Source organism: Ischnura elegans, chromosome 8, assembly GCF_921293095.1.
Source record: "Ischnura elegans chromosome 8, ioIscEleg1.1, whole genome shotgun sequence".
Classification (NCBI taxonomy): domain Eukaryota; kingdom Metazoa; phylum Arthropoda; class Insecta; order Odonata; family Coenagrionidae; genus Ischnura; species Ischnura elegans.
The window spans coordinates 27,457,287-27,478,241 of NC_060253.1; the positions used below are offsets into that span (position 1 = coordinate 27,457,287).

Sequence of the window (20,955 nt, forward strand, 5' to 3'; positions counted from 1 at the left end):
GGGCTCATGATGGGGCCCTCCTCATTCGGGGGACTTCCCCCAGAAAATTTTAGAAAATTGCATGCCCGGAAATGGATTTTGACGCTATTCCGGCTCTTTAGAACTACACGTATAAAAATTAATAAAAATTGCAAGTTCGTCATTAAAAAAATGATAATAGAAAATTTCACGGCTGATAAATTCAAAAAAATGTATTAGGTATGGTTCTATTATCTATTCAGTGAATTTTCTCCTTGAAACTGCACTGGAATATATTTTTTTTAAACTCAAAAATAACCTTTTCGAATGATCCTTTCATAAAAGTATCAAGTTATCATTTATCTTCTAGCAACTTTATAATAATTAGTTTTTATATAATCTTTTACCCTAAGTATGTTGTGAATAAAGTAACTAATGACAACGTAGAATTTTATTATTGCAAAAACTTTGGTTCAGGTATCTGAATCTATTTTTATTACACCTTTCATTTACTAGCTTCACTAAAGACGCGAGCGTTGTGGGGGCCTCCTAATCTCGGGGCCCTCGGCGATAGCCGACCTGGCAGGACCGCCCCTGCCCTCTTCGTCATGCCCTCTGTTTGTCAACAGTAAACGTCATCATACGTGGGGATCGGGTTGGTATGGTGGCTAGAGTGTTGGCTTCCCACCCGGTGGGCTCGGGTTCAAAGCCCGGCAGCGGCAGAGAATTTTCAGAGACTGCCCGATCCCTGCTTGAATGTTGTGTGGAGGATATTTCAAGCGCAACACTTTGTCCGTCGGATGGGACGTTAAGCCGTGGTCCCCTTGGCGCCTTTCGTTAAGAGCAGGCTAATGCCCACGCCGGGCTTCTCTCCACCCTTCCTTACCTAGCCATCCCTCATGGCGCAAATGACCTAAGCTGTCGGTCGCCTCCTCCAAATACCATACCATACCGTCATCATCCGTTAGATCATCAGCGCACCCTGGATCGTAAGCAATAATAACATCCGTAGGTATCTCAAAATAACTCCTCTGCTTAACAGTCTAAAAACTTCACTGAATACCTTTGCTGTTTTCTTTGCCTCCGACTCAACATAAGTTGCTCTCTTATCTCTGTTACAACCAGGGATGGCAAGTGAAACGAAACGAAAATGTTTCGTTTCGACCGGGGGAAACAAAAACACGGGGCCCAGGTTTAGTTTCGTTGCCGCCCGAAATTAAAATCACCGAGGAGTTTATAGTTTCGACCAGGGACGAAACTTTACCCCCGGGAACGAAACTAAATTAATCGAAACTCCGCTGCTCATAGTTAAGTTTCGACCACAGAAGTTGAATGGAGGGGGATGAGAGGGAATAGTTTCGACCTATTCGACATACTTGTAGAAAGGTTAAAACATTGAACTTAACAATATAATGGCCAGTTCGCATTCACCGTTCTCCTGTTTGGCCTCACTTGGAATATGCTGCTAGCGTGTGGGACCATTACGAAGTAGGACTGATAGCTGAAATCAATCGAGTACAGCGCATGGCGGCCAGATTTGTGATGAGTTGTTACGACAAAAAGTTCAGTGTTTCCAGTATGTTACACGAGTTAGGATGGGAATTTTTACAGGAGCGTAGATCGAAGTATAGGCTTAACTTACTTTGGAAATTCGAAGAAAATATTTTCTCAGACGACGTGAATCATATCCTTCGTTTACCATTGTACTATAGTAGACGTGATCATGAGAATAAAATAAAAGAAATAGACTGCGAAACAGAGAGATTTAAAAATGTCATTCTTCCCTCGTACTATTAAGGTTGTCTCAATTGATAGGATTAATGGCGTCGCTCGCTAGGATCACTCATTGCATGTTTTTTCATAATTATAACCTTGCATGTATTTGCACGAGGAATTACTAACCATTAGCAATTTTTTATGAATAAGCATGTATATATTTCTAGTGTGCGTAATATTTCTATGACCGTGCGGTGTGCATGTGGCGGTCCTCTTGATCTTGTAGGAGATTGGTGATTGATCACCCCCTGCCAAACACCCTTGAGGTGGCTCGCAGGGTATTATGTAGATGTAGATGTTTGTGGTAAAAATATGAGTGCTCCATGCATATAAAAGCGGTAGGTCGAACCTCTACTTCATTCAACTATACCTCGCACTCGGTGCGTGGGTCGAAACTAAACTGTTCGAAGGTGAAGTACGTGGTCCCTCCGGTGCGAAACATAATCTGTGTTTCGTTTCGTTCCAGAGTTTTAGTTTCGACCCGAAGTAGTTTTGACTCCGATTTCGTTTCGACTCTTTTTTCGAGTTTAGCTCCCTGAGTTTAAATCCATTTCGTTTCGTTTCCACATTTCGCTCCCGGGAACGAAACTATTGAAATTTTACTGGTTCCGACTTTCGTTTTGTTTGGCTTGCCATCCCTGGTTACGTAACCTCCTTGTGAAACAAAAAGTCCTAAATACTGCTCTCGTATCTTTACATGCCCCTTCCCCTTAAATAAACCTGTACTAATATGCCATGACTCAAAAACTAACTGATTGAAGCCAGCTTGAAAGAAAGTAGCACTAGACAGCCTAATGCAGGGAACTATAAAATAATAAAAAAATCCAAAGAAATACGTTACGTGCGTGCGTGACCTTTGTTTGCGTTCGACGGTTTGCTGACGTTGATCATTTGAACGCGAGCTCATGCAAAAACTCATTGCTTGTGAAACCGCGTTCACATACAGCGGAGCGGATGACAATGACGCGACCGTTTTTTCTTTGTTTAATGTTCGCGTCGTGTCGTGTCTCGCTGTATTTTAGCCACGGACTCTTAGAGGAGGCCCCAACAAGTCCGTCTTGCAGGAGATTCGTTCATATCGACCCCAGGGGTGCAATCAGGGGCGGATTTTAGGAGGAGTTACAGGGGTCATGACTCTTCCCAAATTAATTTTTTTTATTTAAGTTAATTTTGTATTTAATACCGGTAGCAATTTTACCGAGGCTCATAGTACTAAGTTAGCGTATAAATTTTGGTGGCGTAAAAATTATAATGAATTTTACTTTTATAGCGATTTTCTAAACGTAACGCTCTTACACTTCATTCATTATTACAATTTCTACCGTTATGCGATTGCTGAATAAATTATTCATTGGAATTAACAATTTTTATCCATTATCTCTATCTAATTCATTACCTTGCGAATGCAAGTACTCTAGGGTGTTGTTTATTTTTTCGTAAAATTCTGCGTTACCCCTGAAAATGATGTTATTTCCTAAAATCGGGAAATTTGAAAGTTATTGCATTTATGCTCTTTGAGCGACCTCTAAACAATCGGGCTGAAATTTTAAGCAACACCCTAAAGTACTCTCTTGCAAACTAACGTACCGAAGACCATCAAGCTTGTGGAGCACTGCCTGAGGAACAACTTCTTCCTGTGGAATGACAACTATTATGAACAATCCGACGGAGCAGCAATGGGTTCGCCCCTTTCCCCTGTGTTGGCCAACCTCTTTATGGAAAAGTTTGAGGAGGAGGCCGTGAGTACCTACCACAAGCAACCAAAGCTTTGGCTTCGGTATGTTGATGACACGTTCATCGTATGGCCACACGGTGCAGATGAATTGGACAAATTTTTGATATATCTCAACAAACAACACCGAAGGATCCGCTTCACAATGGAAAAGGAATGCGAAGGCAAGTTGCCCTTCTTGGACGTGATGATTAAGAGGAAAGACGATGGCAGTCTTGGACATGCGGTGTATAGAAAGGAAACGCACACGGACCGATACCTGAACGCAGCATCACACCACCATCCCGCCCAGAAGGCCTCGGTGGTAACATCTCTACTCCACCGAGCCTTCACCATTTCCGACGCCGAATCATTAGATTCAGAGAAGAAGCACCTGACCAAAGCACTAATTAGGAATGGCTACGACCGGAAAATGGTCCTCAAAAGGGCCGCTAAGGTCAAAAAGATGCACTCACGACCATCTGAAGAACGCCAGGCCACAGAGGAGGAGGAATTGACCAAACCTGCGGCACGGCTTACAATTCCATTCATAGCAGGAGTGTCAGAATGTATTGCTAGGATACTAAGGAAGCATGACGTGGTCACAAGGTTCAATTGCGTGACCAAGATACAAAACATTGTACCTGGACCAAAAGATCGTATCCCGCAGGCACTATGCGAAGGCGTGTACACAGTGCCATGCTCCTGCGGAAAATCATATGTTGGCGAAACATGCCGAGGAATGGCGACTAGGATGAAGGAGCATGTGAGAGCTACCAATAAAAACAACTGCACTTGTCAGCCATTGCAGAGCATGTTTGGAGTGAGGCCGGCCATAACATTGAATTCGAAAAAGCGAAGATAGTGGCAAAAGAGAGTCGCTACTACCCAAGGCAAATCAGGGAAGCAATTGAAATTCACAAAAGACAAAATATTAACAGGGACAACGGCTACCCAATCAGCAACGTTTGGAAGAGAGTTCTGACCAATCAGCGCACAGGAGGAGATCGGCCAGTGCTATATAAGACGGCAAAAAATGAAAACTTCTCACCTTCGACCTGAAGACGGAAGCAGGATGGCTTCCGAAACTGTAGTCAACCATAAACGACAGACGCGGCTGGAGAACCCGGAAATTAGCAGTCATCGACCACTATTCTATCCTGGTTCTTTAACTCCCATGGCAATTGTACCTAGGCTCTTGGTACTACTAAATTTTCTATGGAAATTGAGGAATCTGAATAGCGTTGTGGTCTGCACAGTGGCCTGGAATGCCAAAGGTTTTTAGTTCGATTCCCGAACCGAGGCAATTTTTCCTCATGGTAATTCATGCAAATTAGGGGTACAGTTTTCAAAATCCGCGCTCTTTATTTAAGAGCTACATAAAAAAACTTGCATGAAGGGGGATGATCAATGGAATTAAGTGAGTTGTGATGTTATTAGTTTGTTTCTATATGTCTGAGATTCTTGGTCGCCTCTCACCTTCCTTTGCGTCGCCTGGCCTGCTTCCTTCGCTCAACTTGCACCACGTAGAGGCGATAGAGCTGCAACAGGATGACGAGCGTGTTCTTGCATGCGAAGAAGACGTTCAGGTAGGAGACGATGCGGAAGTGGATGATGAGGAGAAGTCGAAAGGCGACGAAAGGGGCGTCCTGCAGAACCATGTTGATCACGATGGCCCAGGCGTCTACGGAGCAGCAGCAGATCTCGTCTCCCTGACGAAAAAAACTAATTAGTAGATTGAAATTGATTACTTCAGGTGTAGATTTGTGGGAATGTTGAGCATTCGTGATGAATAATTAAAATTTCGTAGTTTCATAAGAAATCTGTCTTCTATATTTATAAAAGAGGACGTATGTTTGTCTGTCCGCTGTGCGCTTACATACGGCTCCAAGGATTGCGTTCTAAGTTGGTACATAGGGGCATCTCCTGCTCCCAAATTCCTCAATGCTATTTTTGGTTGAGTACTTTTCGTCGTTTTCTCAATACAGTTCGTTACGTCACGTCATATTGCTTCGGCGGCTTGATATCCTGCAGGGTAGGCAAACAGCTTGACAAGATCAGAGTAAAATTAAAAAAATTCTATATGATCATAAAATTCCAAGCTTCCCACTTCTCTTCTGCGCCGGGTGGCCTGCATACTATAATACCCACTGCCGACCACTTACTGGCTGACTGGTTCATACAAATGTTTGGGGTGAACGAGACGAGATGCGACAATAAGTCCCCTTTTGACCCCCTCCAAAGCGTCTGAAACCCTAGGAAAATGTGTCAAAACACTAAATTTTCTATCTATTACAGTCTTGTCAAATGTCTCTTGGCATCTACCTTTTTGGGACACTCGGGGGTAAAAAAAATCGATGGTAATGAGGAATTTGAGCATCGCGGAGAAGCTTGTTAATGGCACCTGAGTCATTTTGGTACCCACTAGTCCATATCTTGTAACAGCCAGAAAATAATTGTTTGGAATTCCCGGGATTCAATTTAAGCAGGTTAGATAAATACGATCCTTAATGAACAAACGGCAGACAAAAATTGTAAGAACTGGCAGAGATACCAGTCACGGCCTTAGGCCTTTTTCGGGGCTTTTTTTTTATCATAAACACGCGTAACGCGTTTTATCACAATGTGGAAGAGTGGCATATGCTTGTTCTAACGAGTTTAAAATATAATTTCTGTTGAAATTGTAAAATTTTGATTATTCATCATGAATTTATAGTAGATTGATCCTAACTGTAAATGATAAATATATTACGAAGCTTTTTTTTTAGTAATTGTTTTTCTCGAAAAATGTTTTGCGACTTGTGGTTTTCACTAGGTTGAAGTAGGATAGAGCAATAGTATAGTATAGTATTCTACCGATTAAGGTAGGTTTCCATGGAGTGTTCAAGAAGTGATAGGTTTTTAAAAACTTTTTACACGGGAATAGAATCTCTTTACAGGGGATATTCTATACTCCCCGGACACAGTCCATGATCCCCTCCCCTAAATTTGGTCCTGAATCCGCCCCTCGCTGTATAATTTATCAAATTCACAAGTTTTCAACGACAATCCTTGCGTGTTACGGCTGTACAATTGTACAAATACTCTGTAGAAAATATTGAAAATAAATAGATCAGTATGCTCTCATCGGCCATTTTTGAAAACCGATTAAAACGCTTCCGAATCGGCAGCAATCTTCAATGAGACGAAATGGTGCTTCCTCCATGCAGGTCCGTTTGATCGAGTTCAAGGAGACTGCATAGAGGAGGCCCAATCCCATCCCAGAGAAGTCTGATTTCTGTTGCCACTTCGGTCGCATTTTAATCGGCTTTCAAAAATGCAATGCGATCCGCTTTTTTTGCAATATTTTTATAATATTTGTAATTGCGAGGAATGTCATAGAAAAGTTATGAACTTGATAGATCAAATCATCATGTGTATAAATTTCGGCTAATACCCCTAGTAATACCTTATTTCTCCGTGAAACTCGGATCAATTTGTCGGTCAGCAATGCGGAAGGCGAAGAGTGACACATTTATTATTATTATCGTCATTAAATTGTTACAATTAGACCATCATCCTGGTAGTAACACGAACTTAGGATGCAAAACAATTTGAAACGTGATAAGAAACCATTGGTCCCTACTTCTTCAACCTCTTTTTTAAAATATGCAAATTTTTCGGGAAGGGCTCAAAAAGTTTTGCTGGTACGTCGTTCCAGTCCCTTATGATCCTACTCAAGAAGGAGAACCGCTTTGCATTTGTCCTTTGTGACTGACACTTCATCTTGAACTGGTGGTCATCTTTTCCAACAAAGCTGGGTTTCGAAATGTCATTCCCAAACTCCTCCCATGCTTTCTCCCCACCTATTATTGAACATACCACTCCTTTTCCTCCTCTTCCTGTAAACTCTCCCACCGCAGAACTCTGTGAATTTCTGAAACGCTCTCTGTTTTCTTGTGCTTTACCAATGAGCGCTAGGTGACAACACATTTACAGGCCGACCGGAGGATCCCCTTTTGCAGTATTCGTGATGAATCGATTTCTTTTCATGACCTCAATTTTATAGTAATTAATATAGTTTTAGTGGTCTTCGATTATTTAAAGAAATAATTCATGTATATAAAAATAAAAATGACCATTAAAATGTATGACTTTAAAAATCTCTGTAGAATTTATTTTTATTTAATAAATCCAAATTGATGGCAACCATATTACTCAAGCCTAGCTACAATCGATAAAAAAGTGCAAAGGAGATGTAAAATCCTTGTCTTTTCTTTTTCATTTTATGTATAATAGCGTTATTTTTATTTTTTATTTCATTACTGTAAAAAATGTAAAAATCTTTCATGCCTTCATGTATTGTAACCATCATTCATTGCCGTGATGAATATATAAGAAACCATCGAAACGCCGGCAAACATTTTTGAATTTCATTGACTTAAACTCCAAGACAATGTTAATTACTATAGTACTCGCGGCCGCGTCGCTCACCATCTTGTTCCCACGGGCTGTGGCGGTTGCAGAGGACATTCTGGATCGTCGCGCCTTGGTCGCCGTGAGCACGAGCGTGAACTGCAGGAGGCTCCACGCCCAGATGGACAGCGTGAGAGTGACGAGCACTGGCTGGCGAGCCACGCGATCCTCCTGCAATCACAAGAACATGCATGGAGAATGAACATACATCACGTAACACTTCATTAGAAGACTTATTTATCGACGATGGCAACACAAGCCTTGGCCTCTGTACTCTCATCGGCTTCCGCCGGAGCACAGAACTGGGCCTCGGCAAAAGTCGATGCCAAGGGAATAGAATTGAAGCTTGCGCTTTGAATGCTGATGAGAAATGCCAGGAAAATTTAAATCATTCACCTAGAAAATAATGCATGGATTTTAGAGATCAATATTAAATTTATATTTTTTTAACCACGCAGCTGCAATAGGAGACAAATCATAATATAATTCAAGCAATATATAGCAAGTGGAATGTCTATTTGGGGACTTGGGCCCACCTCCTCAAATTTTTTCTCCTTTCCGAACTACCCGCGATATGTCTGCTGGCGAGACCACGAGCCCAGAGGCATCTCTGAAAATCCATTATTTCGATTTAGCTGCCGATCTGCCGATATCCAACGGTGAATTTTAACTTCCAACTCTATGCAAACGAAATAGGTTGTATAGTATATAGCTGGGTCATTCCACCCAAATTCGACTTGAAAATGAGTAAATTTCAGCCTTGAGGAAACTGCTTTCGACAAAATTTTGAATATCGTCTTCGTTGGATTATAAATGCAGTGTGTTTCAGGAGCAATCTACAATACTTCAGGCGGCGGTAGGGCTGATAATTTTTAGCATTTTTTGTACATACACATGGGGTCGCGACTCCTTAGTAACTGAGCTATAGCAACGCAAACATTTTTTGATGCACTTTGCAGTTATCATGAAAGCGATTTTTCTTGATAATTTAGCGTTTTCGGCATTTTATTTAATGCTCTGGATTTTTAAGGGGATTGAATAATTAAGGTTACGCGAAAATGCGAGATTATAATTGTGTGGAACAATCTCAGAATGGGTGAGATCGCGCATTGTTGATATTTCCTCAATGCTTTCGTTTAATTGAGTTTAAAGTTTATTTGTTTCCGGCAATTATAGTCTATAATTTAAATTTTACATGGAAAATTCATGCTTGTTAAAATAGAGCACACAAAGAGTTTTACCCAGCTTGATTTATTTGGTGAATCCAGTGATAGTATCCTGGGGCATGGGCCACTTTGCCCGGCATAGTATTTAAAACCGAATGCGGTAAATTTAGGAAGTAAATTTTTTACGTCGAGTCCTGTGAATTATTGAGTGACTATGGCAGTGAAGACTGGACGTCCTAAATTTAGTAGTTTAAGTTTAGTGCTCTACTTCATGACTCAGGTATAGTAAGTGTATCTTTTTGATCTCACATGCAATCTCAATCAATATCTACCCATATTCTTCCCTGGACTCAGGGCTAAAATTGCTACGAGGACGCGTCACTCCCACTTGACAGGTATATTTTCGTTACATGTTGTTTAAAACCAATGGGATCCGCTTGATTTCTTTAAAGATACGTAAAAGAAAGCCTTGACAAAATTTCCCTAATCTCAAATTTGAAAATTTTACGACAGTAGTTTCTCTGATAAAAAATTTCTGTATTTGAGATACTTATGAAATGTTTTCATGCTAAATTTTTGTAATTTACTCTTCTAACAAATGTTTTCCAGGGTGTGCTGTACCTCATCTGGAAATACCTCGATTATAGCGTAAGTTTTCAACAATGTCACGTTTAAGGCAAAACACGACATATTAAATTATACGACCTCTGAACTATGGTGGCTACAAATTCGTCCGAAATGCTCCGAGTTTTCTCTTATTTCCTGACCAAAACTAAACTTTTAACTTTAGGTTTTCAAGCGATAACTTCCATTTTTTACAGACTTGGTAACCCGTGCGAAAATTTCGCACTTTTACGCTATCAGAGAATTGGTATGTTAAGGAAGCGGTGTAATTGGGTTTTTCATACTCCTCAGATTTAATTTAATATTTTTGCCTGCTTTTGTTTCGTCTCTTTGGTTTACTTGTGGATATAACCGGTGTTTAAACCGTTTTTTGAATTTTAGAATAACAAATATGCGTGGAGTCGATATATCAGGAGCGATTAATCGACATTGAAGAAATCGAAACTTTTAAGTCAAATTAATGGGAAAATAGTGAAATTTGAGATTGAGATTGTATTTCTCGATAGAAGCCGGTGAATCAACGTCTAAAGTGATACCTCATTTATTACTATTGGAGAAGTATTCACGGAGCATATACGGAATGACAAAAAATACCTTTCTGTAATAATATTTTATGGATGTTACGCAATTTGTGAGGGACACTTCAGTACCTAATCCCCGATACCACCTTTTCATTTGCTTTTGGCAATCATCTATAAGGAGGATAATATGTTAGGTTCGGGTGAGGGTAATGGTAGGTCACCTGATGATGATTGCTTAAGACATTAAGATACCGGTCTCAGAGTTATATTCTTACCAATTTTAATTGGTATTTGGATATCCTGTCTTCGGAGTTGTTCAATTTAGCCAATTAATAGCTCGAGTTTATCATTCATGTATAAATGTGTGCACTTTGGAAGCAGAAGTTGGCCGGATAGGAGAGCCCTTACTCACCTTGAAGGAGTCGAGGAATTCGATGATGTCTGCGGCCGTGCCGATGTAGACTAGCAGCAGTTGCGAGAGTTGTTCTCGGCTGAGTTCGCCCTTGGGAAGCAACCATCGTCCCAGAATGAGAGCCAGCATCAGGGACTGCTCCAGCAGGGTGACCCACAACTCAGAGGGAATGGCACGAGTGAGCGACGGAGGTAAATGCAGCTGCTACTCCAGACGAAAGAAAGAGAGAGCATATTGTTGGCATTTGCAGTCACTACTTTGACAAATCAAACTGAAATCAATTTGGCCGGCTCAGCTCAGTACGGTAAACAGAACGGTCTGGCCAGATTTATCTGATTGTGAGAAACTGTCCGAGTCAGCCCGCTTTCCCAACCGGTCTAAGATATCAGTTCGACACAGAGAGGAACTTCTGCTACCCTCACCGATCCTCTTTTGGTTGCCAACAATAGAAGATGTTGAGGTTGTTGTAAGAGGTTTTGCCGGTCATTGGTGGTTAAGCTTAGATTTCTCTCAGTTCGATTGGGAAATGTAGTGAATGTTACAGGTGTCACGCACGTTGTACATATCTATTAGGTTCATGCTGATGAGGGAAATAAAAATCAGAACTGGAAGTTATGGGCATGTCAGGGATATCAGATTATTGTCAGGATACTAAATGCAGAGGATCAATAAAAGATTAAGAATGTTGTTGAACTTGTGTAGCGTTCCTGGGTTCGAGAAGTAAGCTAATTTAGTGGCCTAGCTTTTTTTCTCAAGATTTTAGGTAAATTTACTGATTTGATGGCAGAACGTAACCACGATTACCCTGCTTCAAGTTGATTGAATCGAAGTTAGTTTCTGAAATAGAACTCTGACTCAAACTCTACTTAAATCTGAGATCAGAACCACCGAGGTGGATTGAGTACCCCAGACTTAGTCATGTTCTAGAATACGACCCAGAATTGCTTAAACTTGGTGTTTGTATACTTGGTGAACTACATTTTTAAATTTCTCTAGAGTTTGTAGTGCACGATTGTAAATTTTTTAAATTATGTCAGTATACATTATACTCTTGACGTATGATAAAATGTTTCAGCAGTGTTGATTGTTTACTTTGTTTGTGGCAGCCACTTAGGTTATACTCATTTTAATGAACTCGGCGATTTTCTGCTCACACTTCATTATTTTTTCGTGAATTTTTGGCCAAAAACAATGCTGTAGCAATGTGCCTGCCCCTCAATTCGCCAGACATGACTCCGTGTGATTTTTTCTTATTTCCGAAAATAAAGGACTGCTGTTTTACAAGCGAAGATGGCATAAAAAGAAATCGCAGACAGAGCTAAAAGGCTATTCCAAGGATCGAGTTTGAGAAGTGATTCGATGAATGGTTGAACCGCTGGCACAAGTGCGTTATATGTAATGGGGGCTATTTTTAAGGCGAAAGCATTAGTGCAGACGAATAAGGAAATATTTTTTCGAAAAGAAAATGATCGTCATTTTCTGAACACAACTTGTAATGTGGCATTTAGCCATATTTCTGCATCGGTGAAATACCAACCGTGAGCAGCTTGTCAAGGTCCTTTGTGATGTCTTCTTCGTGGGTCGGCGGATTCGTGACATTGAGCGTCACGGCGGCGTCTGCCGCTCGGGATGCCGCATCCGTGACTCCAGAGCCGTTGTGTCCGATTTGCGGCTCCGCTGAGGCCTCGCTCAAAGACGCAGCTGCAGCCGCGAGCTGAGCCAGCCGCTTGTTCAGCTTGTCCAGCTCGAGCAACCAGATGGCGGGAACCACGCTGCCCAGGTACAGAAACACGCTCGGACAGAACCTGATCTCGAACGGAAGAAAACGAGGTTAAAGAGGCTGGCGTGATGCCGTTGCCATAAAAAATATGTTCTCCCAACTTTAAATCATCAACTGGCGGCCACAAAAACTGTCTTACTTAGATAAATTTTCTGGAAATTGAATTAGAAAATGCGTATTTTTGAACTGCCTCTTGTAGGAGTACTTTCGTTGGATAGGAAAGTTGGTCAACTCTGTTTTAATCTATATGTCCCTCATACAGCAGTTATTAATCCTCAAAATGCACTACCCTTGCATTTTAATTTTGCGTAGGAAAACATAAGTAGTCGGACATTTTGGAAGGTACCGTACAGGCTAAAACTAATCCCGTGCGCGGTGCTCAGCGATCGTAATTCCATTGACATTGAGTTCAGTGTTGAATGACTCTGGAACCTCGAAGAAAATATTCAGGGCTATTCAGGAGGAATCTGCAATACTTCAGGAGGTAGTAGGGAAGACAATTTTAAGCATTTTTTGTCCATAGACATGAGGTTGCAACTCCTTAGTTACTGAGCTATGGAAACGCAAATAATTTTTGAATGCCCTTTGTGGTTACTATGAAAACGGTCATTAAAGGACATTAAATAATTATGGTTGGACGAAAATGTGCGATTATAATTTTATGAAACGATCAATCTCAAAATGGGCGAGATTGCGCAATCGTTTTGTTGAAACTCGCTCAAAGGTCTTGTCTAATTTAATTAAGCTCAAAGATAAAAAATCACAAAATGCGCCACTTAGGTATTGTAATGTAAGGTGGCTGGTTTTAGTGTACATGGCTCACCAGTGTATCCGAAACGCGCCTGTGGTGCATAATTTAATAAGAATTCGGATTTTGCATAAAAATGTTCATTATCTCGATCCTCAATTCGTCTTAATTCGTTTTAATACAGGAAATAACATACGACAATGCTTCGTTGTCTTGTCTACATTCGGTTAGAAGTTTAATGCTCGATCTTAAAGGGCTATTGCTGAATATCGGTTATATAATAATGCGGGTTTTAAAGGAACATCAATTTTTTAGTTAATGACATTTCAATTTGCAAATGAATAACACGACAAAATACATCGCAGTCATACGAATGAGGGATCAAAATTCACGACAGTCATATCTGAAAAATCATATTTTTTAGGCTTGATATTGATATATTCCCATTATATGAAACATACTTACTATGTATCAGGGTCAATCTATAAAGGGAAAAAGTACTTATTAATACCAAAATACTATCACAACACCCAAAAAAATTAGTTAATTTATGATCAATGATCCGCGAAAACTTCAAACAACCAACATTCCTTTGTTTTGAGTTGAGAGGTTCAGCGGTTCGAGGATTTCGACTTGAAAACAGCTGACATTCAATCGATGCAGCCCTCGCGACTTGTCGAACTGGTCAGAGTGGAGTCGCGCTCCAACTACCCCTGCGTTTTTCAATCGGAATGCAGGCTGGCCTTTGCGAAAGACGGTCGGTCGACTGTATTAGTATCTACTCCATCGCTGCGACCTCGTTACCCATTTATTCTTTCGAGTTCGGGAAAAAGACTGCTCGTATGAGCTCATATCGATCGCAGGACCGCGATCCAGCGTAATTAAGAAATGAATAAATGAAAAAGGGATAGTTAAATTCACTGTGTAATACACATGTGTGTATGGTCTACGGTCCTTTTCACAAGAGTACTGGAAGCTTGCGTTTGCTTGGAATTCAAAATGGATATTTTGCTTTATCATCTTGGATTGTAAAACGTATATCTTACTTTTACGTGAGGCTCCATATTGGCTGTAAATTTGGTGAACATTACTTCACAGCATCTGTAGGACTTAAGCATTAACTTTAAAAAACTTTAACAATTTTTCTTAACAAGCGCAACATTTGCTGCATCTCAGGGACAACCCAACGCAGGCGATAAAAAAATTCATTGCCAATAAAGCCGCCATCTTTAAAGTTGGCGCCATTTTCACTATGTACTTCCGTATATAAGAGAAAAATTCTAAACTAAATAGGTACCGTTACCACCGGAAATCTTTCTTGTTGAAGCGACGCTATACGCATGTGTAGGAAAATCTGCGACTCCTTACACTCACGAAAAAAGCAACGGATTACGCATTTCATGTTGAAAATTCGATAAAAAATTATTTTTCAACATTCTCCCTCCCCCACCTTTCAATCCTTTTGGGGTGACGAGGAGGGTTTTTCGGGAATAATCGCCAAGGTACAGTTTAAACATTGTTACGATTGTTATGTGTTACGATTGAAACATTGTTAGTTTGCTTCCTTGACCTTAGCCTCAGTATAAACAATGCTTAAGCCTGAATCACACGATCATTTTTTTTCGTCGCGAAAGTGATCACTATCACGATCACTAGAGTGATCACTCGCAAAATGATCGTCGCCGGCAATTGTTTTTCGCGATCACGATCGCGATGAGGGTTCCCATCACTTTTTTCATCACTCGTCCGGTCGCTTTTTCCGTCGCTGAAACCGTTCCTAAAACCCCATATCAGCCAATCAGAACGCATGACCCTATGGTGTGAATGCAGCGCAGCGTTTGACAATTGTGGGAACGACATAGATAAACAAACACGCTATATATTTTCGTGATGCGGGTCCTATGACAACGAGCTGTGATATCGGAAATGATGCAAAAAGCGACGGCGAGAGTGACCGTGTGATTCAGAAAAATGATCACTAGAGCGATCGCTTTTCGCGACGAAAAGAATGATCGTGTATTTCAGGCTATAGACTGTGGCTAACGTTGAGGAGTAACTGTACCAATTTTCATGCTTGCCTCTTAAGTTAGAGCGCCTCGGTGAAAATAACAAGAATTTGATGAAACTTAGGTCACATATTCTTTGAAAAATGTACTTTCAATGATCCAAAGAAAAAGGGATTGCCACATGCTGTTTTTGTGATGTTTGACGGTAAAGATAGGATAATTTAACATGGGCTCGTATGGAGAAATTATGGAAAAAAGTTTTTTTTTGGAGCTAGCGAAGCTGTTCACAATAAGTTAAGTAGACGGCACTCTTTGGAAGCAAGATTTTGTGAAAATTTTAAATACATGCGGGAAAGTGTTCGTCTATGATAAAATAAGAGAGTTATTTGCGAGAAACTGCCTGAAATTGTCAAGGCGGGTGGGAATCTCTGGTACCAACATCGCAAAACGAAAACCAATACACCGACTTCGCCTAAATTACGCAAATATATTTAGTTTCCCGGCTTTTACATACGTCATATATATCTTTTGTTTATAGATAAATATATCGATTTCGGATTTACTACTTACAATTCGATTGTGAATACGTATTCAGTCGTGAGTGTCGTCAACAGTTCATTGTGCAAAGGTTGGAAGCAGTGTTGAAATTAGTAAAGTTGACTGGTGAAAATTCCATTAAAAATCATTTTTGACGTTTGCATTGTGCTGAGGTGCAAAATTGTACTTATATTTCATTTCTTATTATGTTTTATTTTGTTTACATTTTTTGCGATTCTTTTGCGTGAATAATAGGTAGCTTGAGTACTTCACTTGACTTCAGCCGATGCCGCTTGTACTACCATAACATGCAACCCTTTGCTTTTTATGGGTTCTGCTGTTAGCACCATAGTGTTCTCCCCATCCATCTACCACTTACAATAATTAAACGCAAAACAATTGATTTTTGATGCGTACAATCCTAAGCAACTTCTTCACGTTATAGCTGTCCCGGTAAACCATTTCTCCCTAACCAGCCAGTGCAGTGGCGTAGCGAGAGGGAGGATCCGGGGGTTCTGGAAACCCCCCCCCCCACGAAATAGAAAAACACAGTTATTTCGTATCATATAAGGAAACAAAATATTGAAAATTTAGGACATTTAGGAAATACAAAAGATTTTTTTGAAAAAATGAAATTTTTTCTATTATGAAAAACGTTAAAATTAGTTAAAAACCATCTACTTGGTACCCTGTTCTCAAAACATTTTCCCCCTGAATTTGGACTCCCCCCCCCCCCCCCGAATAAAATTCCTGGCTACCCCACATAGCCAGTGAACAATTATATTAATTTTTTTTGCGGATTTGTCAATGTTGTGAGTATAGTGTTATGTTTGTGTTAGCAGAAACTTGTAGCCTTCCTTGTGTCCGCGAGACGTTCTGGATTACGCGTGATGTGTTCGTGTATTGTTTTGCTATTGAGCCCCAGGCGGGGTAACCGTACGTAAGTAATTACCTAGTCATGAACTGGTAGGGGATCGGGTTGGTGTGGTGGCTAGAGTGTTGGCTTCCCACCCGGCGGGCTCGGGTGCAAATCCCGGCAGTGGCAGAGAATTTTCAGAGACTGCCCGATCCCTGCTTTGTAAAAATTAGTTACTCCCACTTGGCCCATCTTTTTCATGATATAATGATGACACTTTTTGCATGTTAATAATAATAATATTTGTTCAGTTAAATGCATGGCCAACATTTTAGAGGGATTACTACAGTGTCAATCCATGCCTTCTGCTTAATTGTTGTCGGCAGGATGGGTAAACTTTTTCTCACTACCAAAAGTTAATGAGAATATTTTTGAAGCAATGTTGATTGGCTTATATCAATAGATGCTCTAAACTGAACAGGGGGGGATCGGGTTGGTGTGGTGGCTTGAGTGTTGGCTTCCCACCCGGCGGGCTTGGGTTCAAATCCCGGCAGTGGCAGAGAATTTTCAGAGACTGCCCGATCCCTGCTTGAATGTTGTGTGGAGGACATTTCAAGCGCAACACTCCGTCCGTCGGATGGGACGTTAAGCCTTGGTCCCCTTGGCGCCTTTCGTTAAAAGCAGGCTAATGCCGACGCCGGGTTTCTCTCCACCCTTCCTTCCTTACCCTACCCTCATGGCGCAAATGACCTCAGCTGTCGGTCGCCTCCTCCAAATACCATACCGGTAGCACCACATTTCGAATGCTTCCACTCTTGACTTATCTGCTGCTGACAACGCCCAAGCCTCGCTTCCATAGAGAAACATGCTCCATATGTAACATCTGATGAATTGTTTCCTTACTTCTATGCTTGTATTCTCAGCTGTAAGGAGATTCTTCTTTTTGCAGAAAGCTCTCTTCGCCTGCGCTATTCTACTAAATATTTCTTTCTTGCTACGTCCATCGTTGGTAATTCGGCTTCCCAGGTAAGAAAACTCTTTCACCTCTTCAAGCTTATGCTTCCCTCATAATTTTTAATGTTTACATAGAGAAAGACAAACGTAATTGACGCTGATCGGAATTATTCGTTTTTCTTCCGGACGTTTGATTCCGATTGTTTGGTAACGCAGTTCGAATTTTTTCTCCGTGATAATTTCCATTCCGACGACGATATAAGCCTTTGAGATGAGTCGTCGGAGTGAAACATTTCTCATGCACTGAATTTCGATCGTGTTGCAACCAATCGAAATCAGCCCTTCGGAATGAAAACAGATCTAAATAATTCCGATCGATGTCTAGCTCATACTATCAGGAGAGTGATCTTGAGTAGGGGTTATAAAGCTGCGATTGCTCCTCTTATCTTCGATACGGCTGCTGCTATGTTTGCACTCCACGTCAGCTTCAGATCGAGGGTAAACCCCCAGGAATTTGGCGCTGGTACTCTATCACTACCCTTTCCTTTAAAATGGTCTCGTGTGCGTCACGGAGCGAAAATGTGTCGAGTTTTGAAATTTGATCGGGTCCTCTCGAGGTCTCTGACGCCATCCTTTGGCTAGGTTAGAGGATATGTTAAAGACAATTATTTTTGGTTTACCTGCGTCAATTGTGAAAATGTCCAACTTTTATAATCTTCCACTGGAGACCTCGTCAAAGTTAATTATAATTATCTTCTTCTGGTTAATGATGGTTGCCACGTTCCGCTTATCTTTTGTCCATTATCACTCACTCAGTGTTTCATCCCGCAGATTAGTTTGGATGGATTAGGGTAGAGCCAATCCCAGACCAAGCCACAGGTGCATGTCTTACACATTCAGGGTAGGGGGCGGCGTTTCACTGATCCTTTGTCCGTTATCACTTAGTCACCCAGTAATTAAACCCGTACGGTGGTTTGGGTAGGTGAGGGTAGAGCTCAACACAGACTAGGCCTTAGGTGCATGACTCACGCCTTCGGGGATTGTTTACCGGCACATATATCCATGATAGTACAATCCATCGAATTTAAAAAAGTTCAATGCTGATTCTGGCGAGTGCTAATACTCTTATTTGCATATATTTAGAATAAATAGATCCCTCTGCGACAACCGCCGCGCTGCGGACATTTCAGAAAACTGATTTAAAAGCGCCCGAATGGCAGCATGAATCAAGCATCAACGGGTCAGACTTGGGTCTCTTTCACGTTGTCCCTTTGGTAAAAAGAATGCATCGCTTAAAACTTGGATTCCCGTGAAAAGGCTTGGGATAAAAAGAAAAATAATGGTTCTGGCCGAAAGAGGGGATGGAGACCGACTCATTCATTCAGGGGCGCAGCTAGGAATTAAGGCTGGGGGGGGGGGGTTTAGGCACAACTAATACTGGGGTGTCTGGGGGTGTGGAATACCCCCCAAGGGTAAGCAGGAGGTGCTGGGACACTTCTTTAGAAAAATTTCAAGATAAATGGTTCAAAATGGTGAGTTTTACGGCTTTCGGAGGGATATTTTTATTAATATTTACACTAAGTTTTTAAAAATTTTTGTGTTATTGTACATTATTGTACTTGATAATGACCTAACGGTCGAAACGCGTTGTACGGAAAATAAACCTGTGGAATATTGCCATCTTTGTGTTATTTTTTAAAAACTTAGAATGTCATTCCACTATATAGCGCCTGCTTCTGTTACTAATATTTACACTATTCTGTAAGTAATATTAATCCATAAGTAAAATGGATTCAATTTTTAAATATTTCTGAGCTCAGGGGGGGGGGGGGATTTATCCCCCAAAACCCCCCCCCCCCCTCGCTGCGCCACTGCATTCATTATGTCAATCGGTCAAAAACTGCCCGCACGACGAATTTCGTGAGAATAGACGAAATACAGAGTGCGTTCCTTTAAAATCTCCTTTTTCTGTTCGAACAGCGCGTGTCCAGGACCACTTTCAGCTTGTCCATCAACTGCCCTCTTCCGTTTCGTTTGAGCGGACATAGGACGAATGGCAATGGAGGTCATCCTTTTGTCAAGGAGACTGCACGGAGGAGGCCCCTCCCCCTTTCCGTTAAGGTTTGATTTATGTTTATCCTAATGGAGCATTTTATTCGGTTTTCAGAAATGCCCACCGCGTGAGGATGATTTCAAAGCGATCTATTTTCTCTCATTATTTGCGGTATTTTGTTGATGGAGGCAGGGGCGGATCCAGGTTTTCTTTCTGGGGGCAAAAGCAAGGACTTATCTATGATTTCGTTCTGGGGGGGTACAAGGATATATCGTAATACAAAACGAATGCAATGATAATGGGACCGCATTAAAAATCTTGCATATTCTTTAAGGGTCTGGGGGGTGAGGCACATGCCCCCGTACCCCCCCTAGACCCGCCTATGGATGAAGCTAAAATGGACCGACCGCGTAAGTAATGAGGAAGTGTAGAGAAGAGTGGGAGAAAAGAGAAGTCTTCTGATAAACTGAAGCAGAAGACGGGACAACTGAGTTGGCTACATGATGAGGCATGATGGCACGATGAAAGCAATAGGGTAGTTTCCTTCATCAAAGAAAACGAAAGACATTGATTGCGATTCGTTACCCACCATTAGTGTATTCATAATATACAAATTATTTGGTTTTATAGATACCGGTTTAGACGAATGGAAATGGTCAATTTTATCCTCATTTGATAAAGGCCAGATTGGCGCCCATGCGATGCCACTCCACGTGACGTCACAGGGACCTAGTTTCTAAACGAGTAGATAGGAGTTTTACATCGTCTGAGATTACCATTGCATGCATGAGGCACAGAGCTCAGGGAAACATGTCTTAATAATCACCTATTAAAGCTGCCTTAGATCGGAAAGTTTTCTTCGTTTGATAGGGGAATAATAATCCTTATTTAAGCCGAGCGCTACCAGCTAGCAGGGTACTGTGCTACCTGCTAGCAGCCTGCGTCGTATCAGCGCTCAATGGTTAATGGCATCACGAATAATGAATTTCGGCTAGCACCCTTAATTATTACTTATTTCCCTCCTGAAATTTAGATAGCTGTACTGTCAGCGTCACGAGAGACGACGTAGTAATAGTTTAACCAAATTAATTGCCATAATATTTCGAATCCTGCCGCGTGAACGGCGGTGAAATGTGTACACGAATACCATGAGAAAAAAATTCCTCTGGATCGGGAATCGAACCACTGACTTTTGTTGGTTGGTTGTCAGGACATTTTGTGGCTATATTGAGATACTTATCATATTAAATACTAGTAGGCCACGCGGCATTGTTCGGGAAAGATAATACCCAGAGAAGCGGTAAAGTTGGAAGTTGGAATTCATGTTTAAACAGCAGGATTTATAGGCTCGCTGAACAAAAAACAATAGAAAAACGATTTCCATATAACGGGTACGGG

General features: G+C 41.2%; 1 protein-coding gene across 1 annotated transcript in view; it reads right to left on the minus strand.

The window, feature by feature from the left end:
• Positions 1 to 4,920: 4,920 nt before the first annotated feature.
• Positions 4,921 to 20,955, minus strand: part of LOC124163840 (transmembrane protein 26) — a 48,539-nt gene continuing 32,504 nt past the window's right edge. Inside the window, exons 2-7 of the mRNA XM_046540945.1 lie at positions 12,204 to 12,428; positions 10,624 to 10,780; positions 7,943 to 8,071; positions 7,369 to 7,386; positions 6,489 to 6,495; positions 4,921 to 5,153 (exon numbers count right to left, since the gene is read on the minus strand). Coding sequence (XP_046396901.1) covers positions 4,921 to 5,153; positions 6,489 to 6,495; positions 7,369 to 7,386; positions 7,943 to 8,071; positions 10,624 to 10,780; positions 12,204 to 12,428 — 769 coding nt within the window. The remainder of the gene's footprint in view (positions 5,154 to 6,488; positions 6,496 to 7,368; positions 7,387 to 7,942; positions 8,072 to 10,623; positions 10,781 to 12,203; positions 12,429 to 20,955) is intronic.